Raw genomic sequence first — 24,164 nt, forward strand, 5'->3', positions numbered from 1 at the left:
TTGAATTCCATGATAATTAATCATGTTGGTTCCCGAATGGCTGGTTTCTGAAGGAAGACATGAGGAAACTTGGCTAGCATCTCAAAGAGAGTTGTTAGTCAAACTATCCTTTGTTTAGAAGCCAATCATATCTTCAGTTTTTTGAAAATTTCTAAATCAGTGTTTTGGAAACTTTCCTACTTGTGTACAGTCAAATCTTTCCAATTGTTTAGCCTTTGTAATCTTTCCTATGTTGTACATTCCTCATCCCTATAAGTGGACTTGTATTTTGTATGTATGAGATATATGAATAATACATTCAGTTTGCGCAAATCCTAATCTTAATCCTTATCCTTCTCAAATCATATTAAGATAGCATCCATATGTTTATGATTTATCTCTCAAATATCCCTTAGAGTCAGTCCAAATTGTTTTCAAATTCTCTTCCAATAATATATATATATATATATCATTATGATTTTTCCTTATTTATCCCAGACTTAATCAAGTTTAATACAAAATTCCATCTCCGTTTAAATCCCTCCATAACTAGGATAATCCCTCTTTTCTCAATCCCCATTTAGAATCCGAACTCAATTCCAATTTTTAATGGCTTTAGAAATCCTATTTCCTCTTAGATTTTGGTTCCCCTCATATTTATCTCTTTATAAAAATTCGGGTGTTACCCTTCATTTTTCTGTGGAATGTAAGTTGTTGCTGTCAATTGATGTTCAATACTTGCATCTTCATAAAACTTGTTAAATTTGTTAGAGGTATAGTCAGATCCATTTTAAAATCTCATCACCTTTAACTTGTCTCCACTTTGATTCTCAATCCAGTTTTTGAATATCTGGAACGCATTTGCTACCTCAGACTTCTGCTTTAGGAAATAAGCCCCAAACATTCTACTAAATTCATCCATAAAAACAATGTAATAATTGCTGCCACTTAAAGAAGGTGTCATGGGTCAACATACATCAGTATGTACAAGTTGGAGCTTTTCAGAAGCTCTCCAAGCTTTGTCAACTTGCAAAAGGTAATCTGGATTGCTTTCGCAACTGACAAATTTCACCCATCTGAACATACTGTAATGATAGGCATATGCTGCGCAAGATCATTTTTCTGCAGATAATACAATGTGGAATAATAAAAATGCCCCAATCTTTTATGCCACAGTTCAGATTGATGAACTAAACTAGCATATGCACAAGAATCAACTTGCTTCTAATTTAATGAGAAATTCTTGTCTTTCATCTTCACAGAAAACAATTCACATCCAGCTGAATCATGTATTGTGCATGTCTTATCTTTAAACGTCGCAGAATTATTCCTTTCTAATAGCTGACTCACACTTAAGAGTCTTTGATCAATTTCAGATACATAGAACACATTTATAATGAGTTTAATACCTGCTGGAGTTTCAACTGCTGCTACTCCTCTTCTTTCATCTTCACAGAAAACAATTCACATCCAGCTGAATCATGTAATATGCATGTCTTATCTTTAAACGTCACAGAATTATTCCTTTCTAATGGCCGACTCACACTTAGGAGACTTTGATCAATTTGAGGTACATAGAACACATTTATAATGAGTTTAATATCTGCTGGAGTTTCAATGGCTGCTACTCCTCTTCCTTTGACTTCAAGAAAATCTCCACTCCCAATTTTGACCTTTGAGATGTATGTCCTTTTCAGCTCCTTGAACATACTCTCATCAGCAGTCATGTGGTGACTACACTATAAATAAGCCATACATCAGTGATAATGTTGGCTGCAAAACAGGTTGCAACAAACAACTGCTCCTCCCGCTCTTGTTGATTTTCTGCAACTTTAGCTTGCTGACCTTGCTACTGCTTGTTTTTGCAAGCCCTCTCCACATGACCCATTTGCTTACATAACCTGCATTGAATATTAGGTCTGAACCAAAAATACTTTTCCAGATGCGTTGACTTCTTACAGTGCGAGCATGGAGGATATTTGTCTTTCTTTCCTTCATCTCTACTGCTTGCAGCTTCCTTCCTGTGTTTCGCAGCTCCAGATTGCTTTCTACCTTTGCCACCTGATTGAGCCTTCTCCTGTTCTCTTGCCTGAAATGCTCCTTTAGTCAACTTCTTCATTCCTGATAGCTCTTCTTTCGTCCTGAGCTTGCAAAGCATTTATTAACTTTGCTAAAGTTATCTGTGAAAGATCTTTAGAGTTCTCTACAATTCTTCTTTCATAAAGTTCTTCCCCAAGCAATCTGTTTTTGTTTACAATGGCAATGAGCCTGTTAGCAAATTCCTTGATGTTTTCAGACTGGTTCATTTTTGTCATGACCCAAGAGGAATTAGAGGGGGGCAATGCTGCCATTAGTTACAATTGTTGGTTAGGAGATGCTATTCATTCTGTTAAAGTGCGCATGGGTGTTGTTCCACAATATTCTATTACTTGAACAACCTATAAATAGGCCATAGCATGTAGAGAAATGTATGTTGGAATGATTTAGTGAATTCATATTTCCCTCCTTACTTTCTCTCTCTAGTTCTTCCTTATTTCCCTCCCTTTCTCTTAATTTCTGCTATATATCTCCCTCCAATTTCTTCTCCATTCCTCTCCCAAATTCTTCCCATTTCTTTCCTAGACCCTAGCTAAACCCTAGGGTCGTGACATTTGGTATCAGAGCCGACGATTCTCGACTGTGAATCGGAAGTCGTAGCAATTGACCAAGGCGATTCCGTAGCAAATTCAAACAATAGATTGCAGAATTGATCGAAGCAGTGATTTCCGATGCTTAATCAGAGCAAAGCACTTCGGGCTCGGAATTGGAGACGAAACGGCGATTAAGTTCATAATAGTAGAACGTTGGCATTTGTAGTGGAGCTTGAGGTGAATCTATCAAATTCGACTAAATAGAGGTTGGTGGAATTCCGACGAATTGTGGCCAAGTTATCTTTGACTTGATTCAGTCGAGAGGAAAGGTAGTCTTGTGGTTGTAAATTTCGTCTCAGATTTGAATTGCATAGGCGGAGCTAGTTCCGTAATCGGATCTGTCTTGAAATTGGAGGCCGAATCGATTCAATCAAGTTCCGGAAGTATTGGCACAGCAGAAACGTTGTTATCGGAGTGGCGTAGCGGGTTTTGGGATCGGAAATGGATCTTGAAGGCGGAGTTCGGAATTGATTCCGACTATGAATTCTGGTAAATTGTGTTCGAAACTTGGAAGGCGATTCCGACAGTACTGTGAACATACGTGGTCATGTGCAGTTGATTGAGGCGAGCTTAGTACTGCTGAATTTGGATTTTGAGGAAGGCGAAGGCAGGAAACAATCTCTTGTGTGATTGTGGAACATCAGCGAATTGCTGATCAGAAGTGATCCTAGCAAAGTGGATCCGCTTGGTTCTCTGGAAGCTGAGGGAGGTAAGTTCCAGGTTATTTCTAACTAGATTCTAGCAGAAACGTATTGAGGCAGAGCCGATCCAATTAATGGAGGCACGGAATTCAGGTGAATTTCGACAATTAGAGGTCGGTGATTGGGTGGAGAAGAAGGCACCGGCCTGGGCGATCATTGAATCCGCTGAGATTTGCTAAATCTGGGCGATCATTGAACGGGTGTTCTACCAACACCGAGTAGCTGAAAAGGAGAAATGTGAAGTTAGTCCAGCTGAAGAGGTGCAGAGTATCAGGGTTTTTTGTTTAGGGTTCAATTCTGGGAAGAAAATACAGTTGAAATGTAGTATGGATGTAGTATATAAAAGTTAGTCTGTCCTAACAATGAACACCAACATATTAGTGACAAGACTAAGCAAAGTGGTTGGCCACTAGTTTGTTGGCATCCAAACTAGGAGATAGATTTAAAATAATAGTGAGATCTTCATGTGTGGATAGACAGTGATGCCTTCCAAACATAAATGATAAAAGCTTATTTCACTGTCTTCTGTTTGTAACCACTGTTATGAAGATATACTTTACTCTGAAGATAATAATTCAAACTTGTATAGGCTTACCATATGCTAGACACTGTAAAACCACTTATTGGGATCGAGAGAAGCGAAAGTGGGAGGTACCAAGGCCTGAGATGATTTTACTTTACAGAAGGTGCTGATGGGGTAGATATAAGAATTTCTCAAGGATGTATCCTCACCCATTATAATTTCATGTGTGCATTTCTGGCAATTTCACATTATTTTTATATAAGAGAAAAAAATAAAGCATGAGTAACTTTTGAATATTTTTCCAGTGGGCATGATTAACCTAGAGTTTTCATTTTTTTATAAAGATTACTTGTGTAAGTAATGATTTTAGTATGAAAATACTGAAGTCACATGGATGCTGTTTATGGATAATTTCTCTGGTATGGTTTGTGTCAGATGATTGCTCTTGCTCTCCATTCTTATACTGCCCCTATTGTTCAGAAATACTGCTGCACAAGTGCTACCCTAATATGGATCAGTCAAATACCAGTACAGTTTACTATAGTACTTATCTTTCTGATAAAAGTTTGAGCACACAACGAACATAATTTTCTGTTTTGACATACTTTGACGTTGAGTGCTCCTTTGCATCAATAGTGTAGGCTGGTAACAAATGAATCTTAGAATCTCCATTCAGTTCAGATTTCCACAATTGTTTCTTTTGCAGATCAATACTTGTAATTCATTTTACTGCGACCAGTTCACTCCAAATTCTCCAAACAAGCCCAAAATGTGGACTGAGAATTGGCCTGGATGGTATTATTCTTGTTTCTTTTACTCTGTGAAGTCATATTGCTCTTCGTTCTCCCCCTTGCTCCTCTTTCTGTGCAGTTACACCTGAACCAGTGTTCTATGAAAAATTCATTGCCTTCCATGACACGTAGCATGAAAAGTCTGCTTAATGATTATTGTTATATTGTCCTGTTTGCTTCTTTAGCTTGGGTTTGTGCTCCTAGATGTTCCTGATAACACATTCAAATATAATAGAGAATTTTGAATACTATTGATAGTACCAGGATCAAAGAATCTGAGCAATAACTGCCACTGCACTACCACCTGAGGATTAGATACAAGCACATTCAGTCTGTGCTTATGAGAACCAAGTTGTCAGCTCCTACTTTGGGAATACTAGACAGAGCAACCATTGTTTGAACGGGATAACTAATGGTACTGGATTTCTTTTGGTTAGTTTCTATTTCAAAAGCTACCAAGGGGGTACTGCCTGCTCAAAAGCGGAGTATTTAGATAGCGATCTCCTCTACATGTCATCGTCATTATTAGCTAGACCTTATTCTAATCAAGTTGGGGTTAGTGACATGACATTCGTATTGTCAATTAATTTCTAAAAATTACATTGCCAATACAAATTCCTGCAAAAGAACAATGTGGCAAAATGTTATATTGGACGCCTTTCCTGATGCAACCCTTTAACGAAGGAATCAATCTACTCTACTTGTCATTCCTCAGAAATCTCTACAAAATCCAAAAGAGGAATTAAAGAGTGTCAATACCACCCAAGCATGAACCATATAGAAGGAAAGAGGATGCTGATTCTGTTTGGTTAAAAGTTAAAACATCAAAGTTTAATACGGCTAGTTTTGATTTTAATATGACATGAAAGTTTATTTAGTGGTTAAAGGGAGCTTTCAAGTTCTTTTTTTGTCAGTTAATAGAACCATGCAATCAGAATTGAATATTTCCAGGTTCAAAACCTTTGGGGCCAGAGATCCTCACAGGCCACCTGAAGATGTTGCTTATTCCGTTGCTCGTTTTTTCCAGAAAGGTGGCAGCTTGCAAAATTATTACATGGTATTGTTAATAATTTCAATGTCATTACATGGTATTGTTAATATCAAAATTATTAATATTTTCACGTACTTGTCAGTAAGTGGGAACAAAATTCAATCTTGATGTCCCATCCCTGTCAACTTCCATGAGAAGTCTCAGTGATTTACATTTTTGTTTCTCTGCTTGGTTGTAGTATCATGGTGGGACAAATTTTGGTCGAACTTCTGGTGGACCATTCATTACCACAAGTTATGATTACGATGCACCTATTGATGAATATGGTGAGCCTTCTTTTTTGTTACTCCAAAGAAACAGGTCCATATGCAACTCTAGAGTGGATGATTTTAAATTCACTATTTGTTATACTGCAAGGATTACCTAGGCTTCCCAAGTGGGCACACCTCAAAGAACTTCATAGGGCTATAAAATTGTGTGAGCATGCATTGCTGAACAGTGAGCCAACCCTGGTTAAGCTAGGCCCTTTACAAGAGGTGACTGCTCTAGCCTTCTGATATTCAAGCTCAGAATTGAATGACTTTATCCTTGGTTCACATAATCCCAGTGTAGATTTTATTTATGTTTTGAATTTCCCTTGTTTTTTGTGCTTGCGCATGTTTTTTCTTCCCTTTGATATCAATGATGTTTTTCCTTATGATATTTGATAAATGACATGGCTTTGTTGCCACTTGGTAAAATATTTATGTTCCCCATCTTGAGATATCTTAAGAAACAATAATTGGTCTTATTCCATTTTAGTGAAGCATTTACTTTAATGACTTGTTATTTTCTTTTGTTTTCTTTTCATTTCTTATGAAGTAACTTATGGTCCATTGATAATCATTGTTAAAGAAAGTTCACCTTCATGCGGTAGGAAAAAATTTCCAAAGAATGATTGGAAATCAATTAAAACTGCAACAGGAGAAATAAAAAAAAAAAAAAAAAGCATACAATGCAAGCTAAAAAGGCTGAACTTAATATTAATTACCATAATCACTTATAACAAATCATTTATTGAAGGGTGAGCATATTGTTGGAATTTCTTATAACATAGACTTGATGTCTGATGTTGCTAGGGAAGGGCACCAGGCACACCAATCGTTAGATTCTTGCAAGAGCAAGGCTTTTGTCCATTAGAATGACTTTCGATGATCAAGTTAGTACTCAGGAAGGAGATAAAGAGAGCACTAGAATGCTATATAAGTTAGATAGTGTGTCCAAACCTATGGGGACTATACCATTTATATAGGTTGAGCTTTCAATGGGTAAGCGAGATCATCGTTGGTATTTGACTTTAGATTCTTGGGTTGTGGAGTAGAGCATTCGGGGAAGACGTAGGGGGAATCTTCGTTCAGTAGAGGTGGGAACATGACATGTGGCATCCTCTGAGAGGTGGGACATCATGTGAGGATTAGCCTTCTTGGAAAGGAGGGATAAAGGTGGCTCCATAAAAGAGGGACTCTCTATCACTCATTGACTTGGGGCTTAAGAATAAGCTTTGTGAGAAAATAATTATGAGGAAAAACCTAAGAGACTAACTTTTTTTAGTTTGTTATTTATAATAAGTATAATGGGCCTTAAACCTATGGGCTTAATCTAATTACAAAAATAAAACACACATATAATAACTATAATATATACTAATAATTCTAACACTTCCGCTCAAGCTAGAGCATAGATATCATATGCACCAAGCTTGTTACAAATATATTCTACTCGAGCACCTTTTAAAGATTTGGAGAAGACATCTGCAAGTTGATCATTGGAGTGAACAAACTCTGTAACAATAATACCTTCAACCAACTTTTCTCTAACAAAGTGACAGTCGATTTCAATATGCTTAGTCTGCTCATGGAACACTGGATTAGAAGTAATGTGTAAGGCAACTTGATTATCACAAATAAGCTTCATAGGAGACACTTCACAAAATTTGAGTTCCTACAGAAGTTGTTTAGGCCAGATGAGCTCACAAGTTGCATTAGCCATAGCCCAATACTCTGCTTTTGCATTGGATCTGGCTACTACATTCTGTTTCTTACTTTTCCAAGAAACCAAATTTCCTCCCACAAGAACACAATACCCAGAAGTTGACCGACGATTAGAAGGAGATCCTGCCCAATCTGCATCTGCATAACAACAAATATCTGTGTGTCCATTATCCTCATAAAGCTGTCCTTTACCTGACGCTCTTTTGATATATCTTAGAATCTGGATAACAGCATTCCAGTGAGAATCACATGGAGAATTAAGGAATTGACTAACTACACTCACAGCAAAAGCAATGTCAGGACGAGTGACTGTGAGATAGTTCAACTTGCCTACTAGTTTCTTATACATTCCAGGGTCTGAATAAAGCTCCCCCTGTCCCGGCAAGAGTCAGATATTTGGATCCATTGGGGTGTCACTTGGTTTGCAATTCACCATACCAATTTCTTCTAAGATGTCAAGTGCATACTTCATCTGAGAAATTGAGATACCATCTCCTGATTGAGCAATTTCAATACCCAAGAAATACCGAAGTCGGCCTAGGTCTTTGGTCTGTATTCCAACCTGATTACTTCCTGTGATAACAATGTCATCTACATAAACAACAAGGTAGATACATAAGGAAGTAGAATGGCGATAGAAAATCGAATGATCAGCCTCACTTCGAGTGAGACCAAAGGCTTGAACCACAGTGCTGAACCTGCCAAACCATGCCCGTGGAGATTGTTTTAGACCATAGAGAGACTTCTTGAGTTTGCAGACTACATTGGACCCCCCCTGAGCAACAAAACCAGGTGGTTGCTCCATATATACCTCTTATTGCAAATCACCATGAAGAAATGTATTTTTAATATCAAGCTGATAGAGTGGCCAATGACGCGTAACAGCCAGAGAGAGAAAGAGGCGAATAGAGGCCATTTTCGCAATAGGAGAGAAGGTATTATTGTAATCCAGCCCATAGATCTGTGTAAAGCCTTTGGCAACCAAGCGGGCCTTAAGACGCTCCACCTGGCCATCAGGACCCACTTTGGGAGTGAATACTCGACGGCAACCAACGGGAGTCTTTCCTGGTGGTAAAGACACCAAATCCCAAGTACCATTTGAATGTAAGGCGTCGATGTCATCTAACATATCTTGACGCCAACCAGGATGGGACAGAGCTTCACCTGTGGTTTTAGGAATGGAAACAGAGGAAAGGCTCGAAAGAAATGCACTATAAGAAGGAGACAAACGGTCATAACATAAAAAGTTATAAATAGGATGGGGATTACGAGTAGGCCGTGTACCTTTGCGAAGAGCAACAGGGAGATTGTCGAGCTCAGGATTCGAGGCAGGAGGGACCACAGACGGAGAGAGCGAGTCAAGAGAATCCTGGGCTGGAGGAATGCTGGGGCCGATAGCGGGATGAGGACGACAGTGATATGTAAGAAGTGGAGGAGTCGTGGTAGGTAGACCAGAAAACGGTAGGGTAGATGCCACAGAGGAGACAAACAGACCCGAGGAGGACAACGGAAGAAAAGAAAAAGGAATTGGAAAAACCTGGTGAAGACCCTGTGAATCAGGCTGAGCAACCGAAAAAAAGACAGATGTTCAAAGAATGTGACATCAACAGACAAAAAATAGCGATGCAGCTCAGGAGAGTAACACTTATAGCCTTTTTGCAACCGGTGATAGCCGAGGAAGATACACTTGAGTGATTTTGCAGCAAGTGTCCAGGTGAAAAAGAATACACAAAACAAATATATCCAAAAACACGAAGAGGAATAGAATAAAGTGGCTATGTAGGGAACAAAAGGGAATGAGGAATTTGCTCCTGTAACGCTGAAGATGACATGCGATTGATTAGATAATATGTAGTTAGAACAACATCGTCCCAAAATTTGGTGGGAAGATTGGCATGTAAAAGGAGCGTCCGTGCAGTCTCAATAAGATGGCGATTCTTATGCTTAGCAACCCCATTTTGTTGAGGTGTGTAAGGACAAGAAGATTGATGCAGAATGCCATTAGCAGTCATAAAGGTAGTAAATGGAGAAGAAAAATGCTCGGGGGCATTATCACTACGGAAGGCACGGATAGAAACTCCAAACTATATTTTTATTTCAGCAGTAAATGTCTGAAAAATAGAAAATAACTCGGACCGACTCTTCATAAGAAACAACCAAGTGCAACGGGAAAATTCATCAATGAAAGTAACGAAATATGAAAAACCAAGAGTAGAATTGATGTGACTGGGCCCCATACATCAGAGTGCACAAGGGAAAAGGGGGCCTTAACTCTATTATTGACTCGACGAGAAAAAGAATGACGAGCGTGTTTACCACGCTGACATGACTCACAATTAAACATGGACAATGACGACAAACTAGGAACTAATTTCTTCAGTTTGGAGAGGTTGGGATGATCGAGACGATAGAGGAGAAGATCTGGAGAAGCGGCATTGGTGCAAGCTACTGGCGAACTAGGCACATCAAGATGATAGTGACCCTGTGACTCACGCCCGACGCCAATCGTCCACCCCGTACCCTAGTCCTGAACACAAACAGAGGTAAGAGTAAAGATAACATAATAGTTAAGGGTTTTGGTAAGTTGGCTAATTGAAATCAAATTAAAAGGACTATCAGGAACATATAAAACATAATTTAATGAGAAAGACGAGATGGGTGTGATTTGACCGATTCCTTTAACTGCAGTTTTGGTGCCATTAGCCAGGGTGACAGTAGGTAAGGTATCAGAATAGTTAAGTGAGGAGAAAAGAAGCTCATTACCACACATATGGTCAGTGGCGCCAGAATCTATAATCCAAGGACTAATAGATGAGCCTTGAGCAACACAAGCAACGGGATTACCAGGATGAGATGGTTGGGTAGCCTGAAACTTCAAGAAGGCATCATGCTCAGCTGCAGACATAGGTACTAATTGTGAACCTGGTGGAGATTGAGCAGGACTAGGATCGCTCTGAAATACATGAGCTGCACTGGTAGATGATACAGGTGGAGGAGCTGGTTGACCATGTTTCTTCCAGCATTTGTGCTCAAGATGACCCAGTTTCTTACAAAAGGTACACTGTAGACGTGAGCGATTATTATTGCGTCCTCTATTTCCTCCTATGGTTGAAGCCTGAGACACAAGGGCTGCAGATTCGGCTAGAGGAACAACATGAGAAGAAGATGACATACCATGTGCATCTGTCATATTCAACAACCTTTTAAAAGAGTCATTCATGGTAGGGTTAGCAGAGCTGGTTAAGATTTGATGGCTGATAGCGTCAAACTTTGGTTTCAGACCGGAGAGAGCAATAACCATAAAAAACTTCTCTCGTTGAGCAATCTGTTCGGTGCGGGTCGTAGTGAGAGGAAGAAGAGCAGCAAATTCTTGCATGAGAGCCCAAACCTACCCCATATAAGATTCTATGGACGACTCTTGCTTGAGATTCTTGATATTAGAAACCACAGTGTACAAACGTTGGATTCGTTTGTATAACACTCTTCAGCTTCCTTCCACACATCAACATAAGTTTCAAAAGGGTGAAAGAGCTGCATGATGGAAGGATCAATATACTGCCATAGGAGGCTACATAACTGGACATCAACTTGTTCCTATCTAGCCCGATTTGGTTTTGGCACACTTTCAGCCTTTGTGGTAAGATGATTTGCTTGACCTTGCCCTTTGAACCACATTTTGATAGAGGTGGCCCATGAGAGATAATTGACCAATCCTATCAACTTGACAGTGGTAATATTGGCTGTCCCAAGATTGGAGACAATAAAGGATTGAGAGGCGGCAAGGGTAATAGGTACCGAAGCGGGAATAGCATTGGCAGAAACGGTGTCATTGAAATCAGATATGACGAGGGTTTCGACATTGGAAGTGGCTTGAGGAGTTGCCGGCGATCAGATCTGGGGAAGCCGGAAAAAAGTGGCCGATGAAGGCGCTGTCACGCGCCGGCGCGTGGGGGCTTGTGGGTGGTCCGACGGTGACGAGTCTTTGGTGGTCGGCCGATCTAGGGGCGGCAAACTTGATGGTGGTGGCAGTGTTATCCAATGGTGGCCGGACAGTAGGGTTTTGGTATTGGGCAGTGGTAGGGTTTGACGGCTAGGGTTTCTGAATGCTGGAAAAAAATACACAGCAGGGCTAGGGTTTTTTTTTTTCTCACCGGTGGCTCTGATACTATGTGAGAAAATAATTATGAGGAAAAACCTAAGACACTAATCTCTCTTAGCTTATTATTTATAATAAGTATAATAGGCCTTAAACCTATGAGCTTAATCTAATTACAAAAATAAAACACACATATAATAACTATAATATATACTAATAATTCTAACAAGCTCTACTAATAAGGATAGGAAAATTGAAAGGGACTACCCAATGAGTCAATCTGGCAATCTCTAGAGTCATATGGAGGGAAACAATTTTGTACATATTGGATGAAATGTCTCCTTGCTAAAGAACTTAATAGAGGAAGCAAGATTCAAGTAGGTGGCAAATGGCCTATTATAGGAAATTAAAATGTAATTCTCGTATTGATTGAATGTACACGGATACATCCTCTTATAGAGGAAAAGGAATACAACATGGAAACAAATCTAATTACAAGGAAGGAAGGAAAAACAAAAAAGAAAAGATACATATAAACAATCTTAGGAAAGTTTCCTAAGCCTGAATTAGGAAATATCCTATTTCAGTTTTGGAAACTTCTAAAGATCTTTTCCTTGACATATCCTTGTGATCTAACGCTCCTCCTCAAGTTGTTGAATGTCTGTCTGTCATTCCCAACTTGCTTATTAGAACTTCGAATCGTTTTGCAGCTAGCTCTTTAGTTAACAGCTACCTGATTTTTAGATGTCACATAGGGAATCTGAATTAGACTAGCATCCAACTTCTCCTTTATGAAGTGCCGGTCTATTTCTGCATGTTTTGTCCTGTTATGCTGAACAGGATTGTGAGCAATATTAATAACTGATTGATTATCACAAAATAGTTCAATAGTACCATGAATCTTGATCTTCAAATCTTCCAAAATAATTCGTAGCCATTGCAATTCACATAAACTCAAGGCCATAGCCCTAAACTCAGCTTCTGCACTAGATCTTGCCACAACATTTTTCTTTTTACTCCTCCAAGATACAAGATCCCCCCCCCCCCCCCCCCCCACGCCCCCCCCCCCCCCCCAAAAAAAAAAAAAAAAAAAAAAAAAATACATAGTATCCAATAGTGGATCTCCTATCAATTAGAGAACCACCATAACCTGCATCTGTGAATTCTTGTACATTTAATTCATCCCCAGTTTTAAATAAGATGCCCTTACCTGGTGTGGCTTTTAGGTAGCTTAAGATCTTCCTTACTACCTGTGTATGCTCCTAGGTTGGGCTGTGTAAGAATTGACTTACTAGGTTGACAACAAAAGCTATGTCAGGCCTAGTATGAGAGGTAGATTAGCCTACCAACAAGCCTTTGGAACCTTTCTTTATCTACTGGCTTCCCCTGGTTCTTCTTGCAATTTGATGTTAGGTTCCACAGGTATGCTGGTTCCTCTGCCCCCTGTCATTCCTCTTGCAGCTAACAAGTCTAACACATACTTACGTTGGGATAGGAAAATTCTAGCCTTAGAGTAAGCAATTTCTAGCACCTAACGTGTTTTAGAATATTGATCCTTGACTTTCGCTGGGATATTGGGGTGCTGTGGGTGGTTGCTAGATGGAGTAGCAAGGGTCCATGGCAGGTTACAAACAAGATGGTGCTTCACGCTTTGGTATATTTCATTTGGAGGGAGCGCAACAACAAATGTTTTCGGGATCAAGAGAGATCTGTTTCTCAGTTGGCGCATTAGATGCTTTGTGCCATTTGGGCCCGTCTGGCGACTGTTCGCTTCAGATCGTCTTTGTAGAGTCATGCCTTTCGTCATGTCTGGCGGCTCCCGAGGGACCAACTTTTTATTCACTGATGAGTTGTTGTTTCTTTACTTTTGGAGGATAGTTGATGCGATCTTGTGGTTTTGTGCTTGGTGCCAGTGCCTCTTGTGTTTTTTGTTGCCCTGTTATTCTAGGCTTGTGTTATGTTCAGTCTTGCCTCTGCTAGTGATCATCTCTGTGGATTAGCCATGTCTATTTTGGATGCTTTCAATGATTATCTTCTAGCCTTAGTATATGTTTCTATTTATGTTTTTCTTTGGTCCAAAGGGTGATTGTTGTTGTTTTCCCCCTGGTTTTAGGTATGCCTTGGCCTTCGTTTGTAGTCACTTCGGCGTTGTTTTTGTTTTATAAAATTCTTACTTGCAGAAAAAAAAAAAAAAGCCTCAAATGTTGGATTCCCTTTTTTACGCCCAGTACCAAGTAAATGAATCAGCTTGCCTCTTCCCTTCAACTGAGATCATTTCAAATAGTTTTTACCATTCAACTTATAGTTTGTTTGAATATTTTGCAATTCCCCAGTTCGAGTTGTGATCTTGTCATCTCTGCTAAATGGTGCTGGTGCAGGTGCCTCAGAAGCACCACTAGATTTAGTTGATGTGGACATGGTCTCTTGGTATAGATCGCTTGATCTCTTGGGTGATTATGGGGTAGAATATGCAATAGTGCAAATTTGCAGGACTCAAAACACGAAGAAGAAGAGTACTTGGTTCCCAGAAAAGAGGCTACAGCTCTAATACCATGACAGAATTTGAGCAGAAAAATTAATTCCATTTTATTCCAAGGATAAGTCTAAATATATGCAGTTTTGGAGAGTAAACAAACCACTTCCCTAAAAATAGGACGCTAACTTAACCACCTAAACTGAAACCTTAGAATTAGGGATGAGAGGATAAGTCCACTAATGGATCAGCAGCTAGCCACTAAATTAGGAGTCAGTTTGACAATTTGACTGCAACCTCTTACTCGAAGAGAAGACGGGAAGATAGGATAGGGTTACACACTTATCTCTCGACACTATTTGTATTTTCTATGCATTGCTGCATCTTGTTATTTTCCAAAATGGAATAGAAGCATCCTGAAATTTCACCTAAAAGGGGGAAAAGAAAGGCATAAAGACAATATTTAAATAGGCAATAATACTGACCTAGTTTTGTCATGGCAACCTGGAGTTTCTGATGCTTTTAAAAATTGTTGGGTACTTTTTTTCTAATAATTTCCTCAGACTCAATTTTAATTTTAAATCTCCAAGCTTTAGTTCCCATTCAGTATTCATGTTTTTCCCATTTAAAGAACCCTTGATGTATAATTCTGAATTTAACCATGTAATGAACCTCAAATCTCATAATTTATCAGAGCAAAAGTTAAAGATCTTCAATGACAGTGGCTAAAACCTCAGACTGAAACCCATTACTGAAATGACTAAATACCCCTTTAATGCCCTAACCTGTGAATCTGTTAGTCTCCGGAACAGCAAGATTTTCAGGGATCAAATGATCTTATTTTTAGATGAAATTTTACCAGTTCACTCCTGAGGCCTGTGGGCCTCATTTTAAATTTATAGGGACTTTTCTGATAACATTAAGACACTAAGAAAATTATTGTCTAGTTTCTGGACTTCCAATGTTTATGAGGCACACCCTCAGTTGAGGCCCCATTTCAACAATTTTTCCTTGACCTCAAATTTCTCAGAGACAAACTATACACAATTTAAGACCATGTACATATCTATAAATAATTTTTGAAAATTGTTTTGACCCCCTTTTAAGCTTATATTTCTATGGTTTCAGCATTCTGAAATTGCTCTGGACCATAGTTACCAAGAACGTGGTATTGGTTAATTGGTTTCAGCATTCTAATTTTGTGGTATGAAGAAGGCGGGTTTAATTGGTTTATTTTTTCAGGTCATGGTACATTGTATAATTGTACTCAGGTCATGGTACGCTGGTTTGTTTTGTTTTGGTTTGGATTATGTTCTCTCTCTCTCTCATCTGAAAGCATGGTAGACTGCCCTCAGCAAAAAGTAGGTTTGGGTCTTGGTGAAGTCAATCTGGAATTGCAAGACTGGCCCGGGGATAGTTATTCATTAGAAAATTAAGTAGGATCAGATGGGATCGATAAGTTTTTCTTTTAATTTCAAATCTATAATGGAAGTAATCTAAAAGTCTATTGATAAAAAAATTATTGTGGTTTTGATTAAAATGCTCTAGTATGGTACAGAAAGAGGGCTTCTAAAGATTAAAATTATTGTAGTTATGCCTTCGTGTTTTCTGTATTTATATTAATGCTTTATTTGTATGGTAGATGCTTGACTGTTTGGATCTCTCTAAGTACTAGCACAATGGAGGAAAGGGGTGGCAGAGTGACTAGTTTTTACTAATATTGTTCAACAATAACCAAGAAAAACTTAGCCTCCATTTGTGTACACTCATCTTCTACAAAAGCTTTTACATTTCAGCATCCCGTAGTAGGACCCATAACTATTGCCCAGATATGCATTAGCCATCTGTTCTGATTACTTTCCAATGAATAATGGTTTTATTCTGATTCCCGGTCCATTTTCAGGTTTCCTGTCATCCCAATGAAATTCACTGTATCTCTTTGTTATAGGTTGATGTCTACAAAGAACCGTCAGGTGCTTGTGCTGCATTTATTTCTAACATGGATGATAAAAATGACACGGTAATAGAGTTTCAGAACATGTCATATCACCTGCCAGCATGGTCGGTTAGCATTCTACCAGACTGCAAGAACGTAGTATTTAACACTGCAAAGGTAATTTCTTGTTTTAAAATGTCTGTGTATTCCCACATCATAATGCTTAGCCTCTGTATTTTGAACCTTGTGCTTCTACTTCTCAAGAAGGAATTACTGGGCACAAGTAATTATGTTGTGCATGGCCAAATGCATTCAGAAACAAATCTCAGGTTGTAAAGATAGTGTCCATGAATCTTGCTCCATTTTTTTGGCCTATAATAAACCTTTAAAGTCTGGCCCAACTAATGCAGAACCAAATAAAAAATGGGGGCTTCTGTTCATAAAGTGGCCATACATTAACCATAAACAGTATGTTCTGGCCACTCCTTCCAAAAAAAAAAATGCTTTATTTTTTAATTTTACTGGAAACAATCTGTCTGAAATATTCTTTTTCAGTTAGCATCCATAGAAGGAAAACATCAATAGCAAGGGGGTTGTTACATTGGAGTGATAAAACTAAGTTGATGCTTTTATGTATTTCACATGTACTTTAGAAAAGATGGAAGAATGCAAGTGCTTTCATTTCTACATCATTTCATCATGGGCATCCTCAATATTTACATGTCTTTGTGCAAATCCATTATTGACAAGCTGGTGATAATCATGGTTCTCTGTGTTTCACCGCCTTTGCTATTTGAAGCATCATCCTCCTAACTAGAGTTGAGACCTTCTGGTGTTCTAACAGGTTGCATCACAAACTTCTAAAATTGAGATGGTACCAAATAAAGACTTTAAAGGTCTTCAATGGGAAGTATTTGTGGAGAAAGCTGGGATCTCAGGAGAAGCTGATTTTGTTAGAAATGGTTTAGTTGATCATATCAATACTACAAAAGATACTACGGATTACCTATGGTATACAACAAGGTTGGTCTTACTCTAGAAATAACTACTTCCACGTTGATAATTTAAACTCTTTTTTGCTTTAGAATTTCTTGTATCTTATCCAAGTTTTAGGAGAAAGAAAACATAATTGAAACTTTCTTAGATTCAAAATGAAAGAAAGTTTAGTTTAGATAAAAGAATTTGCTCCTTTAATTATTCATTTAATTGGATCAAGGTCATAATGTGAACAGATTTGAAAATGGAATTTGGTTGTCAATGATAGTTATTGAACAATTTATGTGGTTGGCAAATTTTACCATCTCATATCAGCTTTATTTTTGACTACATTATTTTGGTGTCATTAAATTTCATGAAGCCTTTTAGTACAAACGAATATGCTGTGTTATCAGCTTGTAATACTAATTGTTTTGAAGGAAAAGAAAAAGTGTTGAATATTTTATTTATAGCTAGGTATATATATATATATACAGTTCTATAAGTACAACTAAGGAAAACAAATGAACTATGTACAACACTATAAAGCTATCTACAAGGTACAACTAAGGAAAACAAATAAACTATGTACAACACTATAAAGCTAACATTCTCCCTCAAGCAAGCGCATATACATCATATGTGCCTTGCTTGGTACAAATGTAGTTAAGCCATGAACCTTGCAATGCCTTTATAAGAAGATCAACCCGCTTGTTATTAACTCAACAAATGAGGTACTAATCTCTCTAGAAAATTTTTGTCTCACAAAGTGACAATCTATTTCTATGTGTTTGGTCCACTCATTAAAAACTAGATAATCACAAATAAGCTGTATAAGCCCTGAATCTCCAATCTAAATGCCTTAAGAAGTTGCTTGAGCCAAACTAGCTCACTCACATGTGGCTAAAGTCATGGCCTAATACTTTGCTTCTGCACTATATCTAGCCATAACATTTTTCTTCTTATTCTTCCAAGACACTAAATTACTTCCTACCAAGGTACAATAACCAGAGATAGAGCGCCTATCTATAGGATAACCAACCCACCCATTATGCATTAGTATTTCCAACAACCTATTTATATCCTTTATTCTCAAACAACAAGCCTCTACCAGGAGCATTCTTAATGTACCTCAAGATACACATTAAATCATGCCAGTAGCTATCACAAGGGGTGTTCAAGAATCGACTCACAACACTAGCAACAAAGGAGATGTCAAGTCGTGTAATGGCAAGGTAATCAACTTCCCAACTAGTCTCTTATATCACCAAGGGTCCCCCAATGACTCCCCTTGTCCTGGTACAAGCTTAACATTAGGGTCCATAGGAGTATCTCTAGGCCAAGAATCTAGCATACTAGTCTCCTCCAAAATATCAAAGGCATATTTTTGTTGAGAGATGCACACACCATGTATAAATTGAGCTACCTTAATGCAAGGAAATATTTCAACATGTCCAAATCTTTGGTCTAAAAATGAGAGTGCAAATGAGCCTTCAATTGCCCAATACCAACCTCATCGTTACTTGTAATAATGATGTTATCAACATACACCACCAAGAATATTACTCCACTTATAGAATGGCAATTAAAAATAGAATGATCAACTTCACTTTTGGTCATAACAAAAGACTAGATGATAGAACTGAAGTGACCAAACCAGCACTGGGAAGCTTGTTTCAGACCATGTAAGGATTTTTTTAAGGGACATACTAGTCTAGACTCCCTTGAGCAACAAACTTATGTGGTTGCTCCATATACACCTCCTCTTGAAGGTTGCCATGAACAAAAACATTCTTAATATCCAACTAATAAGGACGTTACCGTTGAGTAGTTTCCATAGCAAGAAAGATAAAAAGAGAGAAGGATGATGATATCCCAATTGAAAAAGAGAGATACCAAAGGCTAGTGGGCAAGTTGATCTATTTGTCTCTTACCAGGCTCGACATAACCTATGCGGTAAGTAAGATCAATCAATACATGCATGCTTCTACAAAGAAGCACATGAATGCTGTGTTTCATGTGCTTAGATACCTAAAAGGGACACTTGGGGAAGGGTTGATGCTTAAAAAGACCAAGGAACGAGGAATTGAAGGGTTTGTTGATGCAGATTGGGCAGGCTCTATAGAGGACAACAGGTCAACAATTGGTTATTTCACTAAGGTATGGGGAAATGTTGTGACCTGGAGAAGTAAAAAGCAATCAGTGGTGGCTCGCAACAGTGCTGAGGTAGAATTCCTAACAATAGCTCAAGGCATTTGTGAGGTAATTTGGTTAGAAAGTGTTGTGTCATGGATACAATAATAAATTTATAGAATGAAAACGTCGTCTTCAAGCCGTCTGAGCCTGCAAAAATGAGAAAACAGTCAGAGGGCGCGGGGAGGTCCCTACGCAAACACTCCGATGCTTCAGTTAGATATTGAATATAATGAAAGAAACAGTTTTGAAATAGTATCAAAGACCTTTCCCCTTTTTAGGAATGCATAACTGCCTATTGATAGAGAAATGTAGAATGATTTAAAATATAACTAAATTATGATTCTTTAAGGTAATGCTTATCTTGATTGATCCTAATCTGATTGAGATTAAAATAGTTGTAGATAATATCTATCTTGGTATTCTAAATCTATTAGAATTAAGATACAGATAATTTGTATATTTTATAGATAATATTTATCTTGCCCCTTTTAGGGATAAAATTTCTTAGGGATAATGTTTATCTAAATATTTCATAATCATTTTGATAATTAGATTTTGCTATGGATAATTATCTATCCTTTTCTTGGAATATTCAAAACGATTTTTAAATGTCAGACTTATCGTGTTTGCGCGCTTTGTGTGGGACCCCCCCGGGCATATGAGAAATTTATACCTTTTAGCCCAAAAAGACATTTTGGGCTTACTTGACCTTTTAATGGGTTTTTACCTATGATACAACAGAAAGATTGATGGAGGACAGGATACCTTTGACTCAACCTATAAGGGTATACAGTGATAGTAAGTCTACTATTAGTATTGTCAGAAATCTTGTCCAACATGATTGTATGAAGGATGTAAGGATAGATAGGAATTTTATAAAGCATGAAATTGAGGAAGGGGGAATAATTCTATCCTATGTTCCAACCATTGATTAAATTGCAAATGTGTTCACAAAAGCTGTGATGAAACCAGGGTTCAAATCTCTAATAGTCAAGCTAGGAATGACTTGCATCTATTTCTAAGCTTGAGGGGGAGTGTTGGACGAGATCAAGAAGATTCGAAAATCAAAATAGGAGATGGATAAGATAAGGATAAGTCATTATCCTTGTAGAGTAGCTGTTGTAAATTTGTATTTCAAGTTTGTATTTTAAGTTTGGTTTGTTCCTAGTTTTTAGGAGATAAAGAATCATAAATCTTCTCCTAAAATATAGGAGATAAGATAAGGGACCCTTGTGTATATATTCTTCCCTATTCCTCTAGAATTAATTAATCAAGCATTCGGTTTTTTCTTGTTTCATGTTCTAAGTGCTGAACATATCTTAAACGGCAGTATACATGTCGATGAGAATGAAGAATTCTTGAAGAAAGGAGCCCAGCCAATGCTTATAGTTGAATCAAAGGGTCACGCTCTCCATGCTTTTGTCAATCAGAAACTTCAAAGTATGTATTTTCTCGATGTTTTCCTTCAATTCTTATTTTCTAATATCCTGGTAGCAATGGTAAAGTTGATCTTCAGTAAATTGAAGATAATATGTTCGAGTTGTGGAAACAGCTTCCTTGCAAAAAGGCTGCATACAAATGTGACCCTTGCAAAACAAGGAGCCTTGTCCACTAGGGACATCTTCTAATTTTCCTTTAATTCCATAGTGACTGTTTTGCATTCAGTCTCCCACAGTTATAGCTCTTTATGACCATGTATTACTCTCCATTTATAACTGATTTCTGTTTGCTGAATATCCTTTTTTATATTGCTAAAATAAATACACCAAATATTCTTTCTGATCTTTACTTAATGCTGTTCAGCTAGTGCATCTGGAAATGGGTCAGTATCACCATTCAAATTTCGGACTCCCATTTCTCTCAAGGCAGGGAACAATGAAATTGCCCTTTTAAGCATGACTGTTGGCCTTCAGGTAAATTTCATATAAATCAGATTGCAATTGTTGCTAACATTTCTAATTGGTTGAGACATTACACTCGAAAGATAGTTTCATGTTGTCCAAAAGAGTTATTTAATGAGTTAATGGTAATCTGTAGTGGCATAATTGCAATGGAATTTAGTTTTGATTCTTCTAGTTCATTCATTTGCAGGTGAAGATTGCACTATCTGCCTTTTGCTTTTGCCATTATGGGAGTCATTTTGTAATTGTTATTTCCATATTTATTTTGTTGCTTAGCCAGCTATTACTGTTAGGAAAGTTTTACATTGATTTTCTATTGATGCTTGACATCAATAATCTAATCTTCGTATGCATACTAAAATAATCTTTATGCAGAATTGAGCTGAACCTTTTTGTTGATTTCTGGGAGATACGTATTTTCTAGAAGCTACACAGCTGCCTTTTCTTATAAAACCCATAGTTAGGGGTGATGGGATGGTGTATGGTCCAACTCAAAGAGGAACACAATGACAGTAAAAATAAGAACTTATTGGCTCCAAAAATGTCTCTCTCAGTTGTGCTCAGCAGAAAAAAAAAAAAAAAAAAATGACACATATCCACACATATCCACTATTTCCTAACTTTGGTAACAATTTATTGACACATAATAAGAACGCCTGAAAACTTTGATCACTAATTGAATGGGTCTACCATAATTATAGGACTAATGCCCCAACAATTAGTCAAAATACTAGGAACAATGACAGCAGATAAGAAGACCGAGTCTTTCAACTAGCTGACGCTTGAATTATTGCCCATCAATTCCTCCCTTAAGTCAAGGAGGGCTTCAACTCCCATTATGTTACGAAACTTCTTGAATTCAACTTTAACTAAAGCTTTTATAAAACTATTTGGTCGGGGGCTATTATTATTGGTGTTGTGCAAATCCACAACACCTTTTTCTAGTAATTCTGGTGTGAAGTAGTGCTTTTCTCATCATTCTTCGTTCATCCTTGGTGAATTGGATTGTTGGGCATTGCAATATTGTTATTACGGAAAATCACACTATGCTCTTGCTTTAAGTCTTCGAAGATTCTTCTTAGCCAAACAACTTACAAGTTGTGGTTCCTGCCGCCCCATACCTGCTTCTGTACTTGAAATGCCTATATTCTATTGCTTCTTTGAGGACCATGAAATGGCTCCTGAACCAAGGCTAAGAGCATAGCTTGTTGTGCTTTTTCTGTCATCTGTACATGAGGCCAATTGCTGTCAGTAAAAGCCACAAGATTATTTGAGTTAATTACCTCTTGAATACTTGAGATAAAAAATTTGAAGTTATTTGTACATAATTGAGGTTGTTCTTAGTAGAAGCCCAACCTGTTGAAATATACTGGTCTAATAGCAGATAAGCTTATGTATCGTCTAGGTATTGTCTAGGATCAATTTGTTTGAAATTAAGTCCATCTCTATGATTTATGTTTCCTATTTATGCAGATGAGTCTTGATTATTTTGAGGGTGGAGATTACTCTCTTAATAAGTCTATAAACCAATTGTTTGGAGTGTGATAGGAGGCATTTTTGATACAAGTACCTAAGTGTTGAAGCTAGTTACGTCCTACAAGATAGTGGAATCTCTAGAGCACTCTTGGCACTGGGGAGTCACGGGCCGTGACATAAATGATTGAAAGAAGGAACTGGGTTTGGAATTTCATTTGCAATGGTTGGAGGTGTGAATGAACATGTTACATGAAGCTGCTAGCATTCTTGCAACTTTGTTGTTTCTAATTCATTGCTGTTATAATTGTATTCTCTGTGCATTTTCTGGTTTAGTAGGGTGTTAATTGTAATTCTTATGTTGCTGAGAAGATAGGCAGTGAGGTAGGCCTGCTAAGCATATATAATCAGCATTGCCTTTGTTTTATGTATCTTATGCTCTCATTTTTGTGAATTCATTCCTCTGAGTAAATCAAGAGCTCTCTCTTCCTCCTTTTGGGTTGCCCTAGCTTTGTTCTTTACAGGAGGAATCTTTGGGCTCCTATTCTTTGGGCTCCTATTTTTATTTTACACCTAGAGTCAAAATGGGTTGCTCAAGAATTTTCAGATTGAAATCTTCTATGGTTTATAATCATCGTTCATAGCCAAGGGTTTTGGGTGAATAGAGGCTTGTGCTTGTGGCAACAAGCAGTCGAAGTAATTAGGGTTTAGGATTTATTGAACTACTGTTAGAGTAGTAAAAATCGAAGGAAATTGACGAATACAAAATGAAAAGCAGAGGAATTGAAAGAAGTCAATATATATACCTAGAAGCTTGATTTAGCACCCCTAAAGTTAGTGTTTCCCAATGACCTAGATGATATCAGAAGGAACAATCGTTCCTTTGGTAGCCATTAAAGCATGAGAGGAGAGTATGCCTCAATTGATTGTTAATAGCCTGTCTAATGAGAATTCTAACATGAAAGGTATCCCACCATTCCAAGAATGAGAAAATGAACATTGAATGCAAGAGAAAATAGAGAGACAGAGATTGTTAGAACTAGTGTTGTACATATATATTAGAAAGATATGTTGTCCTATGGTTGTAACTTGTAGATTGGTGTATATATATACACACACCTCATTGTGAATAAAATATATGAAAAATTTTCTTCTCTCAAAACACAATATGGCATCACAATCACTAGACAAACCCTAACCCTAGTTCTAACTGTCGCCGTTGTCACTGTTGCCAGCAGACGCCACCATCACTGGTCACTCTGTTTGTCGCCATTGCTGCTATCCAACATTGGTGCGCGTCTCTTTCCTTGATCGACGACTCGACTTCAAATCTGGTACGCGTCTCTCTCCTTAGTTGGCGTGAACTTGACTCCTAGATCTGGTTCTCTCTCCTCGACTGATGACTCAAC

General features: G+C 37.9%; 1 protein-coding gene across 1 annotated transcript in view; it reads left to right on the forward strand.

Annotated features, from left to right (window-relative positions):
* The window catches only part of LOC127804852 (beta-galactosidase 10), an 86,171-nt gene that overhangs the window by 24,101 nt on the left and 37,906 nt on the right, over nucleotides 1–24,164 (forward strand). Inside the window, exons 7-14 of the mRNA XM_052341901.1 lie at nucleotides 4,600–4,688; nucleotides 5,636–5,741; nucleotides 5,914–6,001; nucleotides 6,093–6,211; nucleotides 16,223–16,387; nucleotides 17,055–17,233; nucleotides 20,712–20,821; nucleotides 21,185–21,294. Of these exons, the coding sequence (XP_052197861.1) occupies nucleotides 4,600–4,688; nucleotides 5,636–5,741; nucleotides 5,914–6,001; nucleotides 6,093–6,211; nucleotides 16,223–16,387; nucleotides 17,055–17,233; nucleotides 20,712–20,821; nucleotides 21,185–21,294 (966 nt within the window). The remainder of the gene's footprint in view (nucleotides 1–4,599; nucleotides 4,689–5,635; nucleotides 5,742–5,913; nucleotides 6,002–6,092; nucleotides 6,212–16,222; nucleotides 16,388–17,054; nucleotides 17,234–20,711; nucleotides 20,822–21,184; nucleotides 21,295–24,164) is intronic.

The sequence above is a fragment of the Diospyros lotus genome, chromosome 6 (assembly GCF_014633365.1).
Source record: "Diospyros lotus cultivar Yz01 chromosome 6, ASM1463336v1, whole genome shotgun sequence".
NCBI classification, from domain to species: Eukaryota; Viridiplantae; Streptophyta; class Magnoliopsida; order Ericales; family Ebenaceae; genus Diospyros; species Diospyros lotus.